Below are 20,411 nucleotides of genomic sequence, written 5' to 3' on the forward strand. Positions count from 1 at the left end.
ATTGTGGAGAAGAACGTCAGTTGGCCGGAGCAATGTGGATGGGTAGCCAGGCAAGTGGTCGTACCCTCTGTCTGTCTATCCCTCCACCTGTTCCGTTGTCTCTTGTTTCAGATGGGAACGTTGATCCCTGTGACTCATTATCCTGCCTATCAGACCTCAGTTTGCACCCAAAATCCTCCAATAATCAAGCCAGTCCCCTCTGTCACACACACAAGCAGGCACACTCACTCACACACACACACAGGCACACACACACACACACACACAGACACAGACACACACACACACACACACACACACACACACACACACTCACACTCTCTCCCCTGGACCCCCTATTCACTATATAAGCCCCAGTCAGTTCTGCGCTCTCCAGCTCTTCTCTCATCGCCAGTAAGCACCATTGTCTTTTTTCCATCTTTATTCTTGGGTCTGGTAAGACTTCTCACCGTTTTCATTGTTTTCAACATGTTATGTTTGAATGTTGCTTGATGTCAGGCCATAGCAACTGTAGCTACAGCGACTCTGTCGCTAGAAGTACCTGAGAGTAAGTTATTCCCACAAGAACTGTATACGTCTGAGAAATTTGTCTGCTGTCGTGAATTAATATGTGGTGTTGATGCCAGCAATTGCTTTTTGTGGTTGAGCGCTATGTCTTTCCTGAAGTTACTTGGCATGGAAGTAGTTGGATGAGCAAAACAAAATATTGTACGGAATGTTCCTTCAACCTCTAGCATCTGCCAGACTGGAAGCACTGTATGTGCATATGAACTTGTGTTCATGTGTTTTCTATGTTTAACAGTTTGTTACAGTATGTGCACCTAAAACAAAGGCCGGGATTCATTCATGGGCGTGTTGCAACGATGTTTGAGCCCGACGTCGGGAGCATTTGCCATTAATGCAATCTCATCGAACGTTGGGGAAATTGCCTTTCATAGGCACATTGCCAGTAATGCAGTGTGCAGCACTGCAACAAGCCTTTGCATGAAACCTGGCACGGGTGTTTTACTGTAATGACATTCAAACCACTGTTGCTCTAAATTAGGGATGGGCAATTCCAGTCCTCGGGGGTCAGATTAGTGTCACACTTTTGCCCCAGCCCCAGCTAACACACCTGACTCCAATAATCAACTAATCATGATCTTCAGATTAGTGTCACACTTTTGCCCCAGCCCCAGCTAACACACCTGACTCCAATAATCAACTAATCATGATCTTCAGATTAGAATACAATTAGTTTAATCAGCTGTGCTTGTTAGGGATGGAGAAAAAGTGTGACACCAGTCCGACCTCCGAGGACTGCAGTTGGCCATCCCTGCTCTAAGTGATTATTCACCTGGCTCTGTCTGTCTGAATGTCTTTCCATCTATCTGTCAGTTTGTCTGTCTGTCAGTCTGTGTGTCTTTAACCGACTTAACACACTGAAATAACGAAGCAATGTGATGTGATCCTTCCCCAATCCTCTGTCTGTCGTTCGTTCCAGCACCATGTTTGTTCAGTCACACATACTGATCCATTGAGGTCAGGGCTAAATGCCAACTATAGAGGGATAGAAATGACTCAACCGGCTTGATTCCTTGATCTTCCAAGTTAATGCTCTCAAAGGAAGTTGGTCTAGGCAGCTCTCCAGTTGTTGACTGTGGGTAATCTGGGGATGGTGTCAAAAAATGGTCTCATTGTTCTGCTGTCTGGTCTGCATTGATCTGGATGTTTATGAATCATTAAATCTGTATAGGCTAGGCCTATATGAATATTAATCTAATTTTGAATCTGACTACATACAGGATCTCCTACAGTATATAAAGTAGACTTTACATTCAAACCTATTGAAATAACAAATAACTGGGATATGAATTGGCTTCCAAATTATGTTTAAAAGGGAGAAAATTCATGTGATATACAGTCAGGTTCTAAATTATTGGCACCCTTGAAAAGAATTAGCGAAAAAGACTGTATACAACTTAATAATACAAAAACTGAGCTATATTGTATGCTCCAAAAAATTACAAAATTATATTATTTTATACTAATACAATTTCTCAGAAAAATAGATTTTGTTTAACAAGTATTCATGTTTTGTTTCTCAAAAATATATCGGCACCCTTTTTTTCAATAACTTTCAATACCTTAACTTGTGAGGATAACAGCACTGAGCTTTTTCTAAATTGTTTTATGAGATGGCCAAAGAGCTCTATTTTCATGTCATATGACCAGAGCACTGGTTCCAATCTAAGTGCCAATGTCGTTTAGCAAACTTCAGGCGTTTACATTTATTGGATGACATGAAAATGCAGCTCTTTGGCCACGCACACCAGCGGTGGGTTTGGTGTCAACATGAGAATGCATATGCAGAAAAGAAACCCATACATACTCTAAAATATGGTTTGGTGGGTCATTGATGGTCCTGGGGCCCTCTTTAAGGTTAACTGCATCATAAGCTTTACACAGTACAAGGACACCATTTTAGCCCAAAAAACCTGGCTGAAACTTGGCCGCAAGTGGATCTTCCAGCAAGACAATAACCTCAAGCACACGTAAAAATCCACAAATACAGTGCCTTGCAAAAGTATTAATCTCCCTTGGCGTTTTTCCTATGTTGTTGCATTACAACCTGTAATTTAAATTGATTTTTATTTGGATTTCATGAAATGGACATACACAAAATAGTCCAAATTGGTGAAGTGAAATGAAAAAACTAACTTGTTTCAAAGAATGATAAAAACTAAAAACCGAAAAGTGGTGTGTGTGTGTATGTATTCACCCCCTTTTCTCTGACTCCCCTAAATATGATCTGGTGCAACCAATTACCTTCAGAAGTCACATAATTAGTTAAATAAAGTCCACCTGTGTGCAATCTAAGTGTCAAGGATCTGGAAAGATTCTGTATGGAGGATAAGATCCCTCCCAATGTGTCAAGTGTTATTGAAGTGTTGTGGTTGCAGGTTCACTTGGCACGTCTAAAGGCTTTTCTTTTGGGGTGTTGCTATAGTCCTCCAAGGGCTAACAGTCAGTATCTAAATAATATGTGTGAAATGCTTGATAGTGTACAAGTATGTGATGTAAACAGAGAGGTCTACTTTATTGGGGAGCTGAATATTGACTGGTTTTCATCAAACTGTCTGCTCAAGAAGAAGCTTCTCACTGTAACCAGTACCTGTAATCTGGTTCAGAGTATTAATCAACCTATCAGGGTGTTTACAAACACTACAGGAAAAAGGTAATCAACATGTATCGGTCACATTTTTACTAATATTGAAGAACTTTGTTCTAAAGCTGTATCCTTACCCATTGGAGGCAGTGATCACAATGTGGTGGCTATATCCAGGAAAGCCAAAGTTCCAAACGCTGGGCCTAAAATAGTATATAAGAGATCATACAAAATATTTTGCTGTGACTCTTATGTGGATGGTGTTAAAAATATTTGTTGGTCTGATGTGATTAATAAGGAGCAGCCAGACACTGCACTAAAGAATCTGACTGTTAGAACTGTTAAGGCTCCATGGATTGATGAGGAATTGAAAAACTGTATGATTGAAAGAGATAGCTAATAAGTCTAGTTTCATATCTGACTGGCTGACCTACTGCAAATTGAGAAAAAGAAGAAGAAACTGTATTATGATGCCAAGATCAATGATATAAAGAATGATGTAAAAAAAAACTTTGGAGTACTTTAAATTAAATTATGCGTAGAAAGACAAATTCAACTCCATCTTTCAACGAATCAGATGGCTTATTCATCACAAAACCATTTGATGTTGCCAATTATTTGAATGATTACTTCATCGGCAAAGTGGGCAAACTTAGGCAGGAAATGCCAACTACGAACAGTGAGCCATCATATTCATGCATAAAAAAACAAATAATGAAAGAAAAGCATGGCAAGTTTGAACTGTGAGAGGGAGAGGTGTCAAAAGTATTGTTATCGATCAAATTATTGTTAATGACAAACCTCCTCGCATTGACAACTTAGATGGAAAGCTACTGAGGATGGTAGCTGACTCTATAGCCACTCCTCTCTGTCATATCTTTAATCTGAGCCTAGAGGAAAGTCTTTGTCCTCAGGCCTGGAGGGAAGCCAAAGCAATTCCGCTACCCAAGAGTGGTAATGCGGCCTTTACTGGTTCTAACAGCAGACCTATAAGCGTGCTGCCAGCTCTTAGCAAACTGTTGGAAAGAATTGTGTTTGACCAAATGCAATGCTATTTCTCTGTAAACAAATTAACAACTGACTTTCAGCATGCTTATAGAGAAGGGCACTCAACATGTACTGCACTCACACAAATTACTGATGATTGGTTGAAAGAAATTAACAATAAGAAGATTGTGGGAGCTATACTGTTAGATTTCAGTGCAGCCTTTGATATTATTGATCATGACCTGTTGTTGAAAGAATGTATGTGTTATGGCTTTTCAACCTCAGCTCTGAGGTTGTCTATCTATCTATCTATCTATCTATCTATCTATCTATCTATCTATCTATCTATCTATCTATCTATCTATCTATCTATCTATCTATCTATCTATCTATCTATCTATCTATCTATCTATCTATCTATCTATCTATCTATCTATCTATCTATCTATCTATCTAGCTCTATCTATTTGTAGAATTCCTTTTATACAGTCTTTTTTGCTCATCTTTATCGAGGGTGTAAATAATTTTGGACCTGACTGTATCATAGCAATACAGGTCTTGTTTACATTGTGACTTTATGTGTTTAAGCTATCTCCACAATCCAGCCCGGTGCAAGGCGATAAAGTTATCATAATTGACTTGGCTAGTGTAAATCGTGGCATGGGGCCCATCCAAATCTCTCCATCTTGCCGTCACTCTTGTAAATTAAATCAACTGAGTGGAAATTCAGCGGCTGATGCCCCTCTTATCCCGGGCAACTTGATACCGCCACAACCTCACCCTCTCTGTCCCCTTCTATTCCATTATTTACAGTGGTCTTTCCCTCATCTCGACCTTCGCAATAAAAAACATCTTCCCACGTTTACCTGGCTACTCATTTCACCCACTGCTAAAACAGTTAATTCAGTCACTTTACAGTGAGGTCGTGATCCTTTGCTTAGTTAAATGCTTTAGTTTCTCCTAATGGTCATCTGAGGCTTGTACGTTTTGTTTCATGTGTTTGTGGCTCGCATCTATCTCTCTCTCTCTCTCTCTCCTCTCTCTCTCTCTCTCTCTCTCTCTCTCTCTCTCTCTCCAGAGTAACTATGTCTGATGTAGAGGAAGAGAATGAGTGAGTAATCGTCAACTATTCTAATTCAAAGAACTGTTAGTGATATTCTATAACTACATTTTAATACTCTGTTGTGCATATGTATTTAAAACTGATAATGCATCTTTTCTCTTTTTTTTTAAGGGATCAGCGGGAGGGTAAGGGCATTTTCTGTCACTTGTCTTGTTTCGTTGTCTCAATGTCACCCATTCCTCTCTTATCTGTTATTTTCTTCTCACCTACTCGCTCCACAGAGGACGAGGAGGAAGGAGGTGAGTCACGACTTTATGTCAACATGATCCTTGATATTACACATCGTCCCGATATTATTACTCCATTTAGACCCCCTGAAACATGACAGTGAATGCCCTCAACCAATCTCTCTAGAAGGGACATATGATTGTGACTCTGCTTCTTGCTGCTGGCCCTGCCCATGGGAGGGGTGAACATAATAATCCTCCTTGAATATGTTAAAACAAAGGGCCTGCTCATACACTTTACCACCATGTTGAATCCACTATCTGGAAACTCAGAGACATAGTATTTTGTTCTGTCTGTCAACCTCATATTCAGGTGGTGTGTGGGTAAAATCCTCGGGAATTGAAAATCAATATTACAACCTGCTGTATGTATTGTGATCAATTGTGTTATTTGCTCTTTAACCTGTTAGTTCATATGCCTTTCCACCATGATATATTGGCCTAAGGCCGAGACAATAAGAAGAAGACACGCCTTTTGTTTCATCACAAAACCGGAGAGCAAAATCTGTCGGGTGAAGTCCACAAAGCATATTGCATGTAACAAACAGTTACATGACCTACAACATGGTCAAGAAAGTGAATGTTTATGACATTTTCAGACTATTAAAAGAATATTGATTTAGAACCACGGAGAGTTACCGCAAGTCCAGTCTGTGACACAACCGTCCGTGATTGGGAGTCCCATAGGGCAGCGTCGCCTGGGTTTGCCCGGTGTAGGCCGTCATTGTAAATAAGAATTTGTTCTTAACTGACTTGCCTAGTTAAAGGTTCAATTAAAAAAATATATTTAAAAAATTGCAAAGAAAACAGGCGCTGCCTCCACTATTCCAGCGCCCTTTCAACTTCAACATTTCAACATCATCTAATCACGTATGCTGCTTAGTCTAATACAATGACAACTAAAAGATACCAAAAAGGATTTACTACAATCAATGTAAGCTAAATATGATGTGGCTGTCCATGTTATTGATTTCTGTGTGTGTGTGTGTTGTCTGTGGTGTGTGTGATTGGAAGTAGAAAATCATGCTGACTCACCCTACTTGTAGAGAAACGCCAATGCCCATCCACCTCTTTCATGTTCTCTAAACAGGCTATGACTCTGTTATACAGTACATGCTTTTAGTTTTTGTTGTGCTAGGCTATCTGGCTAAAATGCTTGCTCGCTAGCCTAACTTCATTTCATGAGCAACGATGCGCCAGGCCAGCTAGTTATCATTAGTCTACTACATCCATCTAGATACATGTTGAACTGCCATCCTCTAAGGCCAGGGGCACAATGTATGAATTTATGGTTGGATCAGAATCGCCATTATAATCATTGGCCAGTATGGAGAATAAAGTAAAACCACAAGCTCAAATCCTTATCTCCATCCATGGCTAATTTAAGAAAGGGACGATTTGAGCTCGCTAGCCACCGGAGGACATAGACACAACAAGACGCAACAATTCTAGTTTTTTTCTGTCAATGTTTGGCTTCAAACTGGTTTCCCTTGACTCCTTTTTTTTTTGGTGCGCCAGGACCATTCACAGCTGAGCTCACTCAGTTTAACTCATTGGCTGATTGGCTATTATTTGATACTTTTTTGCTCGCTGGATTCCCTTGCATTCAATGCTACGGGCAGCAACAATGTCATACTATTTTTGACCAGAGAGCATCAGATAGATAGGCTATACATACTGAAACAGAGGGGCGCTGTTATGTTCGCTCGTATGCCTTCACCGGTGCGAAACAGCCTCTTGTGAATTGAAGAACATTTATGAAACACATTGAGACGAAAGATAAGTTATTTTGTATGGGTTTTTTATCTTGGTCAATTTTTTGGCACCCATGACTACACGCCACAGTTGTGCACAAACATACCTGACTGACTTCAAGTATCTTCTAATGCTGTCGGACTTTCCCTTTCTCCCCTCCTACCTATTTTGTAATAGTTTGTAACCATTGTAAACATGTTAATTGTTGGTGTGTAATATCTGTTTCTCATTTATTTCTCATTTGAAAAAACGAATTTGAAGGATGATATCCCCAGTCCCACTCAACCCAATTACCTACAAGGAAGTTGAAATCGACCATCGCAAACTATTAGTTGTGTTTTGGTTTGATATTGATTTTCTCTGTCATTTCTTCCACTCCATGTACTAAGAAGAAGAGGAGCGTCCTAAATACAAGTATGTCTGTCTTCACAAGTCAACAGTTGCTGCGAAATTTGTGAATTAAGTCGTGTTTCTTTTTCTTTTGAGGATTTGCTCTGTCATGACACAGAACACTTGGGGCTGGTTTCCCAGACAGATTAGGCCTAGTGCTGGACAACAAAAATATTCTCAATGGAGAATCTTCATTGAAAGCACCTTTTAGTACAGGACTAGGCCTAATTTGTATCTGGTAAAACCGTCTATTGAAGTTTGATTTCATATTGTATCTGAATACAAAGCATATAATTAAATAGAACAAATTGAATTGAATGTATATTTACAGTACAAAGTACAACATGCACAGTTTATCAAAGGCAAATACTTTAGTAGCAATTTAAGTATATTTAGTAGTTTGGTATTTAGGTGGCCAGTGTGTTTAATCCTGATGTAACTCATTTACGTCATCTGGTTTTACAGGCCCATGGTCTCCCAGCTCGCTGCCCCCAAAAATCCTGAGGGGGATAGGGTGGACTTTGACGTGAGCCTACATGTGAGTTTTATCTCTGTGTTTTTGTTTTACTTTTCTGATCACACTTACGGACAGTTTCCCAGACCCAGATTAATCATAGTCCTGATCTAAAAAGCATTCTCCATATTCTCCAATGTAAATGCTTATTAGTCCGGGAGTTAACTTAACCTGGGTTGTGGAAAATGGTCCCTTATGTGTATATAGACCATTTTAATTGATTTAATACTTGCATTCATTAACTCTGGTTTGTGACAGGACATCCACAGGAAAAGAATGGAGAAGGATCTTCTGGAGCTGCAGACCCTGATCGACGTCCATTTTGATCAGAGGAAGAAAGAAGAGGAAGAGCTCATTGGACTCAAGGACAGGATTGTAGGTCAATCATCCCATCGCTCTATCCTGTATGTTTTGTTTAATGTTTCATTTAATGTGCTTGTTGCAGGCATCTCTCTCTCTCTCTCTCTAGTGTATACAGTATATACATTGATTCTCCATGGACAAGTCTATGTCCGAGAATAATGTATGTGTATGTGTTTGGGGGAAAGGCTGATATGTGATTAGTGTAGTGGTATGTATAAATGAAGGAATTAATGGCTATTACGAGGCGAGTCTGCACTCGGTTTCTGTTCCAGGACAACCGCAGATCAGAGAGAGCGGAGCAGCAGCGTGTGCGAGCAGAAAAGGAACGGGACAGGCAGACGAGAATTGCGGTAGGCCTAAGCCGCAATCAGAGCAACTGCTTAAGCTAGCACTATCGAGGCACCTGTTGTAAATGTGCATTGGCAGTCAAAAACAATTAGTCACAGAAATCAATTGAATACGTGTCGATATGATAAAACTATTGTAAAAAGATTCGACTTTTGTTACTCAGGAAGAGCGGCAGAGGAAAGAGGACGAGGAAGCCAAGAAAAGGGCGGATGACGAAGCCAAGAAGAAGAAAGTGCTCTCTAACATGGGGGCTCACTTTGGGGGTTTCTTGGCAAAGGTCAGAATGCTAATGATATTGCAGAGACAAAGTGGAATAGCTGTTAAGCATAATCTTTACCAGTGCTTACACTTTGTTGGTTGTAAGCGTTTACAGTATATACTGAAGGTGCTTTAGTTTGTGCGTGTGTGTGTGTGTGTATGTGTAAGAGGGAAAATGTGTGTGACATATGTGTTAACTGAATTAACCCTCGTAGTGCTGGTTTATTCACTGATCGAGTTGTGGGTGATGATGCCCCCCCCCAGGCAGAGCAGAGGAGAGGGAAGAGACAAACAGGGAGGGAGATCAAGAAGAAGACACTGGCGGAGAGGCGCAAACCCCTCGCTATTGACAACCTGAGAGAGGACGGCCTGAGGTCAGTGATATCCTTTTCGGACTACTGAGCCGAGCCAAGCTGAGCCGAGCTGGACTGCGCTGGCCTGGTTACGCATCTGCCATAGGTCCTGGACCATGCTGTTTAAGATTAAAATACAATTTGAAAAGAAAAGAACTGAGTTAGCCCAGTACAGTTCGGGTTAGGATGATAGTATGAAAAGGGAATTCATGCCCTCTTAGAGATTGGAATTTATTATCTGTTGTTGAAGCAGTGAAAGGGGATACTTAAAATCGGAGCCAGAGCCTTCTGTCATGCCTGCTCCCGCTCCCCCTCTGTGGCACTCAAAGGCGCCAGGCTTCCCAGCATTATGCACTCCTGCCACCATCATTACGCACACCTGCCTTCCACCGTCACGCGCATCAGCAATTATTGGACACACCTGGACTCAATCACCCGTGTCATTACCTCCCCTATATCTGTCAGTTCCCTGCTTCCGGATTAATGTTCGTATGTCGTTATGGTACCCGGTGCTGACGCTGGTCAATGTCTGTGCTATATTAAATGTTGACTCCCCGTACCTGCTTCTCATCTCCAGCGTTGGTTCTTACACCTACAAATGGAATAGTAGGCTTCAATAAACTTCACTTGCATTATCAAACTCCTTGTTCTCCTGAGTGAGCAGCGATTGAGAGTACAAGTCCTCTTTCTCTGACTCCTAATGCTCTGTGTCTTCTCAGGGAGAGAGCTAAAGAGATGTGGGAGTGGATTTACCAGCTTGAGTCAGACAAATTTGACCTGACTGAAAAGACGAGACGACAGAAATACGAGGTGAGGAGACTGCGATTGTACACCACAGTTATTTACGTTAATGTTTCAGTGTAGTTTTCCACCCTGGAATGTCTTCTTTAGTCTGGTTTAGCCCTTAAAATATTTGGCATGTGTGTTGAAATGCCTTTTATATTATTTTTGCAGATAAACGTTCTTCTGAATAGAATTTCTCATGCCCAGAAATTGTAAGTGTATTTCTCCAATTCTGTCTGCCTTAGCACTGAATGATTATAGAACATACATTAAAATCAGCTACCAATAAGAAAACAAAATATTTTAGCGTTCTTTGCAGGTTATATGACAATTTGCATGCTGTGCTAACTCCTCAAACTTTGAATGTGTCCTCTAATACCTGAAAGCAGAATAGGGTTAGAGGACAGGAAATGTAGGTTATGTAAGGATATATAATGCAGTACCAGTAAAGTTTGGGCACATCTACTCATTCAAAGGTTTCTTTATTTTGACCATTTTCTACATTGTCGAATAATAGTGAAGACATCAAAACTATGAAATAACACATATCGAATCATGTAGTGACTAAAAAAGTGTTAAAAAAGTCTGTTTTTTGAGATTATTCAAAGTAGCCACCCTTTGCCTTGATGACAGCTTTGCACACTCTTGGCATTCTCTCAACCAGCTCCATGAGGTAGTCATCTGGAATGCAATTCAATTAACAGGTGTGCCTTGTGGAATTTCTTTCCTTAATGCTTTTGAGTCAATCAGTTGTGTTTTGACAAGGTAGGGGTGGTGTATAGAAGTTGGCCCTATTTGGTAAAAGACCAAGTCCATATTATGGCAAGAACAGCTCAAATAAGCAAAGAGAAACGACAGTCCATCATTACTTTAAGACATGAAGGTCAGTCAATGCGGAACATTTCAAGAACTTGGAAGGTTTCTTCAAGTGCAGTCGCAAAAACCATCAAGAGCTATGATGAAACTAGCTCTCATGAGGATCGCCACAGGAAAGGAAGACCCAGAGTTACCTCTGCTGCAGAGGATAAGTTCATTAGAGTCACCAGCTTCAGAAATTGCAGCTCAAAGTACATGCTTCAGAATTCAAGTAACAGACACATGCACAACTGCGTGCATTAGGCCTTCATGGTGGAATTGCTGCAAAGAAACCACTACTAAAGGACACCGATAAGAGACATGCCTGGGCCAAGAAACACGAGCAATGGACATTATACCGGTGGAAATCTGTCCTTTGGTCTGAGTCCAAATTTGAGATTTTTGGTTCCAACCGCCGTGTCTTTGTAAGATGCAGAGTAGGTGAACGGATGATCTTCTCATGTGTGGTTCCCACCCTGAAGCATCGAGGTGTGATGGTGCTTTGCTGGTGACACTGTCAGGGATTTGATTTAGAATTCAAGGCACACTTAACCAGCGTGGTGACCACAGCATTCTGCAGCGATACGCCATCCCATCTGGTTGGCGCATAGTGGAACTATCATTTGTTTTTTAACAGGACAATGACCCAACACACCTCCAGGCTATGTAAGGGCTATTTGACCAAGAAGGAGTGATAGTGCTGCATCCGATGACCTGGCCTCCACAATCACCCAACCTCAACCCAATTGAGATGGTTTAGGATAAGTTGGACCGCAGGGTGAAGGAAAAGCAGCCAGCAAGTGCTCAGCATATGTGGGAACTCCTTCAAGACTGTTGGAAAAACATTCCAGGTGAAACTGCTTAAGATGATGTCAAGAGGGTGCAAAGCTGTCATCAAGGAAAAGGGTGGCTGCTTTGAAGAATCTAAAATACATTTTGAATTGTTTATTCAATTTTTTGGGGTTACTACATGATTCCATATGTTATTATATAGTTTTGATGTCTTCACTATTCTATAATGTAGAAAATAGTTCAAATAAAGAAACGCTTGAATGAGTAGGTGTCCAAACTTTTGACTGGTAGTGTATGTGTACTACCATTCAAAAGTTTGGGGTCACAAAGAAATGTCCTTATTTTGAAAGAAAAGTACATTCTTTTGTCCATTTAAAATAACATCAAATTGATCAGAAATAGTGTAGACATTGTTAATTTTGTAAATGACTATTGTAACTGGAAACGGCAGATTTTTTAATGGAATATCTACATAGGTGTACAGAGGCCCATTATCAGCCCCCATCAATCCTGTGTTCCAATGGCACATTGTGTTAGCTAATCCAAGTTGATCATTTTAAAAGGCTAATTGGTCATTAGAAAACCCTCTGCTTTTTTCACACCCAAGCTCCCTCTATCTCTGCAGTAAAAAGGTCCATGGTAAGGGAAAGGTTGGAGGTCGCTGGAAGTGAGCACACAGTGGAAGCAGTGAAGAAAGAAGACCACATATTCTGTTTCAGGAACGCTTTACAAAAACAATGTCTCAACATTTTTCTCTTGAACCCATTGAGGTGACACGATTTACTGTGTGACATTAACTGAAACAGATTCTATGTATCACTGTACTCATTAAAACATGTATATATTTAACAAAACAAGTTATCTTTACTTCTGTAACACTAGAGGGAATTGGGTAGGCTACAAATGGCTACAACTCACCTACAGGTCCTTGGAATCATTCGTGAAGCAGACATGCTCTCATTTAATAGGCAATTAACAGAATTAAGATCAAAACAGACGGACCAACAGGCCTAAAATGTGATTGAACTCTCACAAAATGCTACCTTTGTTTTCAATCAGCTATGAACAGAATTGTCTCGTCTGTACATATTTTCCGTATACAGCTCTGCCCCTCTTGCAGTACTGAAGACCGACCTAATCAAACGGGTTAAAGTGTCAGTGGAGTAAAGCGTAGAGTGTCTGCTGGAATAGAACACATTCACTCCTCCTGTAGCGCGAACGTGGCATAAACATCCCTCTTCTCCTCCTGTGAGGGCTCAAACCCCGCCTCTTTGGCGACGTCCCCGACTTTCTCAGCAAACCCCACCTCCTGCTCCTTGGTAAGATCCAAGAGGTACCTGAGACATAGGGAGAGGACATAGTCACTGAACCGCCTCAAACACAGGAATAATTGATAGGAAAAATCATGACCTGTCAATAGCAGCAAATCACCCGTTGACAATTTAAGTGTATATTCTTATGTTAATTGCAATTAAAAGTATGATATGCAATTAAACAATTATTGTGTGGGTGAATGAATACAAACTGATTTGCAAACACAGTAAAATATAATGAGCATTGCACAATGAGTGAAATACAATAAGTAAATCTGTCTTGTCTAGATGTCCAGCCTGTTGCCATGGCAACAGCCACAAGTATGACAGGAACTCACTTGGCCAGCTCCACCACGAGGGCGGCTTTGGGTGCAGCAATCTGTCTCAGTGTCGGGCTCAAATGGTGCACCATACTTCACAGTGAAGAAGAGGAATGAGGAAGAGAGAGAGATACAGGCTATAAAACTCACTGGCAACAGAACCGTGGAACCACAGTAACGCTCACTGCTCGAGTGAGGATCCCAAGAAGGGATTGAGTTTCACATAATACACTGTTCCTCATTCCAGGTCATGGAGTTCACAACGGTAATAGGTTTTTATAAATACGCTTGTGTGATAATCGATGGTTTGAAATGAATAGGGAACGTTGCTGGCGTACCTGGCAGCACAGTAGATGCTGTTGAAAAAGTGGGAGTATTTCTGTTTCTCTGGCAGTTTGGAGAGAGAGTCCAGGGGCAGGAAAGTCACTGACACCCCATTCAGGTGCATGAGTTCTGAAATTGTTTTATTGTATAAGATAAAATAAATATACATAATACAATTCATTTTATCGGATGAAATACATAGTGTAATAGTGGGTTGTACAGTATTTAACTGTCAGGTATATGGTATAATACTTTGCAGTCAACACCAACTTTATAGGCTATATACTATAGCTTAGTGCAGCATGTTCAGCATTGGGAGTTTTACCGTTGATTTGTGATTTGTGATGAGCCTCTGGTTGTGACACTGGCTCCAGTGCTACAAGTGCTTTCCCCTCCTCACTGCATGCCTGAGAAGGGGGAGTGCCCCCTCTACAGGACAAAGACTTGAACAGCGCCTGCACGTTCACATACGAGATATCCTGGGCTGTCTGTCAGCGATGGAGAGAAGGTTGCATGAGAAGGAGGGGGAAATAAATGGATACATTTTAAATCATATCTCTAGCTAGGTTTCCGTTCATTTGTCGAAAGATTTTCAAGCCAAATATTCTAATATTCGATAGATATGCACATTTTACCGGTAAAGCTTTCCATCAAACTGTCTTTTTGCAAATACAAAACGGTATGTAATGTTGTCGTGCACATTTAACAAAAATTTGCCACGCAACTTTTAATTTACCCATCCCATGTTTAAGTCTATCAATGGTTTTACCACAAAAAGTATTGAGATAAACAGCAAATTATCCCACTCTGGTCTGGAGAGCACATGCATTCTAGCCAACGGCTCGCAGATACAGTGCATGAGGAGATTACGGCTAAGAGAACAATCCCACTGGGCACACACTGTTTGAATCAACACTGTTTCCACGTCAGTTCAACGAAATTACGTTGAACCAATGCGGAATACACGTTGAATTGACATCTGTGCCCAGTGGGATAATTCTCAATTGGCAGCCAAGCACTGATAATCATGTCACCAGTAAACAAATTAGGACACTCGATATTTAATGGAAATGAGCATCAAGCTTTCAACTTGCACTGTCACCACCCTGTGAAGGTCATTATAACAGATTTCATTTGTAGACTTCTTTGCATGCTTTTCCAAGTCCTAATGGCAGGACCACACAACATAGCATCAAGTGACTGCAGTTTACTTCGGCATGACGTTTATCAACAATTGCGTCAGAAAGCGTTTCCACTGCCATTTGTCGCCAAATTTATTTCCCGAAATTGTCAACATCGAAGAAAGTTTGCTGACATTGTTCTGTTTCTATCAAGCCTGTCATGAGTTTTCTATCTGAAAGGTACTTTACGAATAAAAATGGTTAGATGAAAACTTGTTTTTTCATGAAAAAAAAAATACATACAGCACCTGTCAAAAGTTTGGACACACCTACTCATTCAAGGGTTTTTATTTATTTTTTACCATTTTCTACATTGTAGAATAATAGTGAAGACATCAAAACTATGAAATAACACATATAGAATCATGTACTAACCTAAAAAGTGTTAAAACAAATCAAAATATATTTTATATTTGAGATTCTTCAAAGTAGCCACCCTTTGCCTTGATGAGAGCTTTGCACACTCTTGGCATTCTCTCAACCAGCTTCATGAGGTTATGCTTTTCCAACAGTCTTGAAGGAGTTCCCACATATGCTAAGCACTTATTGGCTGCTTTTCCTTCACTCTGTGGTCCAACTAATCCCAACACATCTCAATTGGGTTGAGGTCGGGTGCTTGTGGAGGCCAGGTCATCTGATGCAGCACTCCATCAATCTCTTTCTTGGTCAAATAGCCCTTACACAGCCTGGAGGTGTGTTGGGTCATTGTCCTGTTGAAAAACAATTGATAGTCCCAAAAAGCGCAAACCAGATGGGATGGCGTATCGCTGCAAAATGCTGTGGTAGCCATGCTGGTTAAGTGTGCCTTGAATTCCAAATTAATCACAGACAGTGTCACCATCAAAGCACCCCCACACCATCACACCTCCTCCTCCATGCTTCACAGTGGGAACCACACATGCGGAGATCATCCGTTCACCTACTCTGTCTCACAAAGACTCGGCGATTGGAACCAAAAATCTCCAATTTGGACTCATCAGACCAAAGGACAGATTTCCACCGCTCTAATGTCCATTGCTCATGTTTCTTGGCCCAAGCAAGTCTCTTTTTCTTATTGGTGTCCTTTAGTAGTGGTTTCTTTGCAGCAATTTGACCATGAAGGCCTGATTCACGCAGTCTCCTCTGAACAGTTGGTGTTGAGATGTGTCTGTCAACTGATTGGCTCAAACACATTAAGAAGAAAAGAAATTCCACAAATTAACTTTTAACAAGGCACACCTGTTAATTGAAATGCATTCCAGGTAACTACCTCATGAAGGTGGTTGAGAGAATGCCAAGAGTGTGCAAAGCTGTCATCAAGGCAAAGGGTGGCTACTTTGAAGAATCTCAAATATAAAATATATTTTGATTTGTTTAACACTTTTTTGGTTATTATATAATTCCATGTGTTATTTCATAGTTTTGATGTCTTCACTCTTATTCTACAATGTAGACAATAGTAAAAATAAAGAAAAAGCCTGGAATGAGTAGGTGTGTCCAAACTTTTAACTGGTACTGTACATACATACAGGATAAAGACATAAAGCTGAATTATTTATGAGATATAATATTTGGATATACCTCAGGCATGATCTCCTCAATATCTTCCCTTTAATAATAAACACAATATTATTACAAGTTAAAATAAAGAATTGCAATGTTTAGACAATGTTATTGCATGTTATTACCTTGACGTGTTGCCCATTCTGTTTCTGCAGCAGTTCCTCGTCATCTGTCTCGATGCCAAAGGAGAGGTAAGGACTGGACACAATGTCTCCCCAGTATCCCCTCAGTGCCATTTTGTCACCCCTCTACACACAGGCACGCATGCACACACACACACACACACACACACACACACACACACACACACACACACACACACACACACACACACACACACACACACACACACACACACACACACACACACACACACACACACACACACACACGGAAGGAAGAAGAGGGTAATGATACACCACCATTCTTTACCCCAACATTCGCATTGACAAAATTGTCAAAATGATAGTTTTACCAAAGAAACAATAACTTACATGACTGAATACTCTCGTAGAGAGTAAGCTCTCGTTGGCCATTTGATAGATGCCCTCCCTCATCTCAAAGGCCACGCCCCGCTCCCTCCACAGTTTGTAGTGCTGTTTGTTGATGACGCCACACTGATGTGAGGAGAGAGCGGGAAAGGGAAAGAACATGAGGACTTCAATAGTCTGATTCACTGACAATCAGTGTGGTGTCAAAAGCATCCCCTTGATTGTACTGCACTATGCCACTTACCTAGCCTTGTCCCAAAATGTGCCAACTTCACTATCTTTGTCAGGCCATGTATGTGTAACAGTATAACGTTAGACCGTCCCCTCGCCCATACCCGGGCGCGAACCAGGGACCCTCTGCACACATCAACACCAGTCACCCACGAAGCATCGTTACCCATCGCTCCACAAAAGCCGCGGCCCTTGCAGAGCAAGGGACCTACTACTTCAAGGCCTCACTATTTAGCATGCACCACCGCTAACTAAGCTAGCGTTTCACATCCGTTACATATGGGACCTGCAGGCTAACACATACATACCCCTTTCTGGTGTAGCTTCATGGTGAGGTCCCAGTCGAAGCAGCCCGCCCTGGAGTCATAGCGGGTGCCCAGGTGCTGCCGGACCCGGCCGTCCCAGGCCTTGGCTATTGATACATGGGCAGAACGTGCAGATGGGGGAGGGTGGATCCATCGTTTGAATATCCTGTCCAAATCGTCGCGCTCCTTGAACTGTTAAAGTTTAAAGGTAAAAGTGAAATGGGATTTATGGATGATGGATAATTGAAGCATTGGAAACACTGGTTTACAAGCTCAGCGGTCATTTATCAACATAAGATTCCTCATATTCACTCTGTCCCCAAATTTATTGTGATGGTAGATTTTTCCAAGAATTGAAATATAAACTCTGACAGACAGGTAAGCAGAAAGACGGACAGTTTCTCACTCTGAGATGAGTGGTGTCCAGGCAGGGATTTGTGGGTGTTTCTAGTGTCTCAGTGACTGAGAGAGACAGTTCTGTCGCCACGTGTCTCAGTGTCTCCTCTGTCTGACTGCGGACCTCACTGTTACCAAACAACTCCAGGAAAACCTCAGTCTTTTCTGGGAATACAGACAGTATAATAAGCACACAAAGTACAATAGGCTTTAAAGCCTACTTAAAATACTACAAGGTCCAAATGTATTGCAACATGCATCAGAAAAGAATGTTGTTTTTGCATCCCATTAGTGGATATAAGGCTACTTAGATTTTTCTATTGCAGTTTCTATGGATAGTCTATGGATTATCTCTATAAGGACTAACCGTGAAGTCCCATGCTCTCCTGGGGTGTCAGAGCCAGAAAGAGGAGCAGCAGTTGTCGAGCCACCACGTCCATGCTATTCTCTATCACCCATATCTGCCAGGAAACAGAGACAGGTGATAGTTTACGAAAAAGATAACCATATACTTAATATTGGCGAAGCAAATTCAGTCCAACCACTGAAGACATGAAAGACTGAAATCCCTTGGTTTGGGCACTCAAGAGGCACATGCCATTATGTCACGTTCATTATAAGGATCGGACCAAGGCGCAGCGTGGTATGTGTACATTCTTATTTATTTAAAGAATGAACACTGAACAAACTAACAAAATAACTAAACGAAACGTGAAGCTATACAAACGAGTGCTGACAGGCAACTACACATAGACATACAAATTCCCTAGATGACCCACCCTAGTCATTATCATGCTCCAACCAACACAGAGAAAAAACAGCTTACTAAAACAGCTGACATTAACATAGCGCAGCGACATTATGATGTTATTGTGTTACTAACAGGGACAGTCAGACATTAAGGTTACACATGGTATAACTCACATGAAGGGTATCTGTGTCCCTCAGGCCAGCAATGGTCTTGAGTATGTGTCTTGGGTCGCCACTGCCCACCAGTAAAACATTTACCTCACCCTCCTGCCTCTCTGAGCCTGAGCAAGAGAGAGATGAGAGAGAGAGAGAGACTTCACCATTAATATGACAAGGGGATTGATTTACATTGGGATTAAAATGCAGCAATCTGCAATATTGTGGCGTATTATTGTTGCAAACAGCTGGCAAGACACCATGGCATCTCTTACCCAAGCTCACTCACAGTCACTACCAATTCAACATCTGTTCCACATTGGTTCAACGTAATTTCATTGAAATGACCCAGAAACAATGTTGATTCAACCAGTGTGTGCCCAATTGTTTTGGGTAAGTGATTCATTTTGCACTGGTTAAAACAAAAATACAAGATAACATCTCACTTTGCCAAATAAGAAGATAAGCTTTTGAAGATGTAGTACTAACGATAATACTTCATGTTATCTGATAATGCCGTTGACATGACATCTCCTGCAAGTATTTTTCTATATGTATTAGCTATATTGTGGTATTTCTATTTTTTTTAAAGAACGTAGGTAAGAACAAGGTCAAGGCAAGTCATCCTCACCTCTGTGCAGGAGGTCAAGCGCAGGACTGAATCCCCACCAGGTCACACAGCCCGCGCCCTCCATAGTGCGTCCAGTGCTCATTCTGAAGACGACATGTTTTAACGTTAAATGTTTTATTTCCACTGGGTAAATTGTAATGTATAATTTCCTTGTCGCGCATCAATATATAAACATGAAAACGCTTCCTCTGGTAGCTTGCAGTAATTTAGTTGATCAAGTTTCAACGAAGCTTATTCCAAATAAATATTAGCATGCTGTTAACAAGACAATTATAGCAATTAGTTAGTTAGATAGCTTACTAGCTAACTTAGCTAGCTAACGTTCCAGTAACTTTCTCAAGATGTCAGAATGACTTGACTGGCAATATTGTTACCATGCATACAAACTCTTGAGCGAAGATAAATCATTTTCATCATGAAGAATGGTGGAAAGGAAACACAAGTCAAATACAGTTATTTTGACTTCGATGCTTCTTAAATTAGCTAGTGTCGTGACATTTGGATAAACTCACCTCTCTTGTCAGGCCACTTTCAAGCCAAACCTTTCGGTCTAGTTTATGTGTTGCTAAGCAACCCTTTTCAAATAACGAAGAGTAGCGCCGTCTATGTCCCTCTTGTTTAACTGCAGCATTTTCCATAGTGGAGAGCAGATGCATGAGACGAAACACCTTTTTGAAATGATTATTTATTTTGTATAGTTGAAGTCACTGAACAAAATCATTTCTAGGCAAAATAGGGAGCATTATTTAGCACATTGACATAGCACCTCACACTGCATTTGACTTTTTTACTAACATAAATATACTGCATCGATTTTACTGAGTTACAGTTCATATAAGGAAGTTAGTCAATTCAAATAAATTCATGGATTTCAC

General features: G+C 40.9%; 2 protein-coding genes across 11 annotated transcripts; one reads left to right on the top strand and one right to left on the bottom strand.

Annotated features, from left to right (window-relative positions):
* The first annotated feature begins 333 nt into the window (after nucleotides 1–333).
* Nucleotides 334–12,750, top strand: LOC112223748 (troponin T, slow skeletal muscle). 9 transcript variants are annotated; one of them, XM_024386920.2, is made up of 13 exons: nucleotides 336–435; nucleotides 5,214–5,246; nucleotides 5,370–5,383; nucleotides 5,480–5,497; nucleotides 7,630–7,654; nucleotides 8,096–8,168; nucleotides 8,403–8,519; nucleotides 8,780–8,857; nucleotides 9,019–9,132; nucleotides 9,378–9,487; nucleotides 10,186–10,276; nucleotides 10,421–10,461; nucleotides 12,504–12,750. In XM_024386920.2, the coding sequence occupies exons 2-13, from the start codon at nucleotides 5,221–5,223 to the stop codon at nucleotides 12,565–12,567; spliced, it is 771 nt and encodes a 256-aa protein (XP_024242688.1). In that variant the 5' UTR covers nucleotides 336–435; nucleotides 5,214–5,220; the 3' UTR covers nucleotides 12,568–12,750. The 9 variants fall into 9 exon arrangements, with proteins under 9 accessions (XP_024242697.1, XP_024242688.1, XP_024242690.1 ...); XM_024386922.2 differs by having other exon boundaries at nucleotides 7,633–7,654; XM_024386923.2 differs by having other exon boundaries at nucleotides 345–435; nucleotides 12,522–12,750.
* A 44-nt stretch (nucleotides 12,751–12,794) lies between these two features.
* LOC112223749 (dynein axonemal assembly factor 3) lies at nucleotides 12,795–20,185 on the bottom strand. Of its 2 annotated transcripts, none has more exons than XM_024386930.2 (12): nucleotides 20,049–20,185; nucleotides 19,537–19,619; nucleotides 18,924–19,030; nucleotides 18,367–18,460; nucleotides 18,010–18,164; nucleotides 17,607–17,795; nucleotides 17,071–17,193; nucleotides 16,702–16,824; nucleotides 14,179–14,341; nucleotides 13,868–13,982; nucleotides 13,548–13,622; nucleotides 12,795–13,233 (listed from the first exon to the last, which is right to left on the bottom strand). In XM_024386930.2, exons 2-12 carry the CDS (start codon nucleotides 19,616–19,618, stop codon nucleotides 13,095–13,097), a joined length of 1,365 nt encoding a protein of 454 aa, XP_024242698.2. In that variant the 5' UTR covers nucleotide 19,619; nucleotides 20,049–20,185; the 3' UTR covers nucleotides 12,795–13,094. The 2 variants fall into 2 exon arrangements, with proteins under 2 accessions (XP_024242698.2, XP_042161241.1); XM_042305307.1 differs by lacking the exon at nucleotides 20,049–20,185 and adding an exon at nucleotides 19,911–20,048.
* Between the last annotated feature and the right edge of the window lie 226 nt (nucleotides 20,186–20,411).

This window comes from Oncorhynchus tshawytscha, linkage group LG24, assembly GCF_018296145.1.
Source record: "Oncorhynchus tshawytscha isolate Ot180627B linkage group LG24, Otsh_v2.0, whole genome shotgun sequence".
Lineage (NCBI taxonomy): Eukaryota > Metazoa > Chordata > Actinopteri > Salmoniformes > Salmonidae > Oncorhynchus > Oncorhynchus tshawytscha.

What these genes read in the sequence shown, in the direction of transcription:
- LOC112223749 (XM_024386930.2), bottom strand. Translation starts at nt 19,618, where the DNA reads ATGAGCACTGGACGCACTATGGAGGGCGCGGGCTGTGTGACCTGGTGG. An exon ending in TGGACACCACTCATCTCAGA is followed by an intron (nt 17,796 to 18,009) that starts GTGAGAAACTGT and finishes AAACTTTAACAG; the next exon opens with TTCAAGGAGCGCGACGATTT. An exon ending in CTCGTGGTGGAGCTGGCCAA is followed by an intron (nt 13,234 to 13,547) that starts GTGAGTTCCTGT and finishes CCTATGTCTCAG; the next exon opens with GTACCTCTTGGATCTTACCA.
- LOC112223748 (XM_024386920.2), top strand. Translation starts at nt 5,221, where the DNA reads ATGTCTGATGTAGAGGAAGAGAATGA. An exon ending in ACAGGCAGACGAGAATTGCG is followed by an intron (nt 8,858 to 9,018) that starts GTAGGCCTAAGC and finishes TTTGTTACTCAG; the next exon opens with GAAGAGCGGCAGAGGAAAGA. An exon ending in ATTTCTCATGCCCAGAAATT is followed by an intron (nt 10,462 to 12,503) that starts GTAAGTGTATTT and finishes TTCACACCCAAG; the next exon opens with CTCCCTCTATCTCTGCAGTA.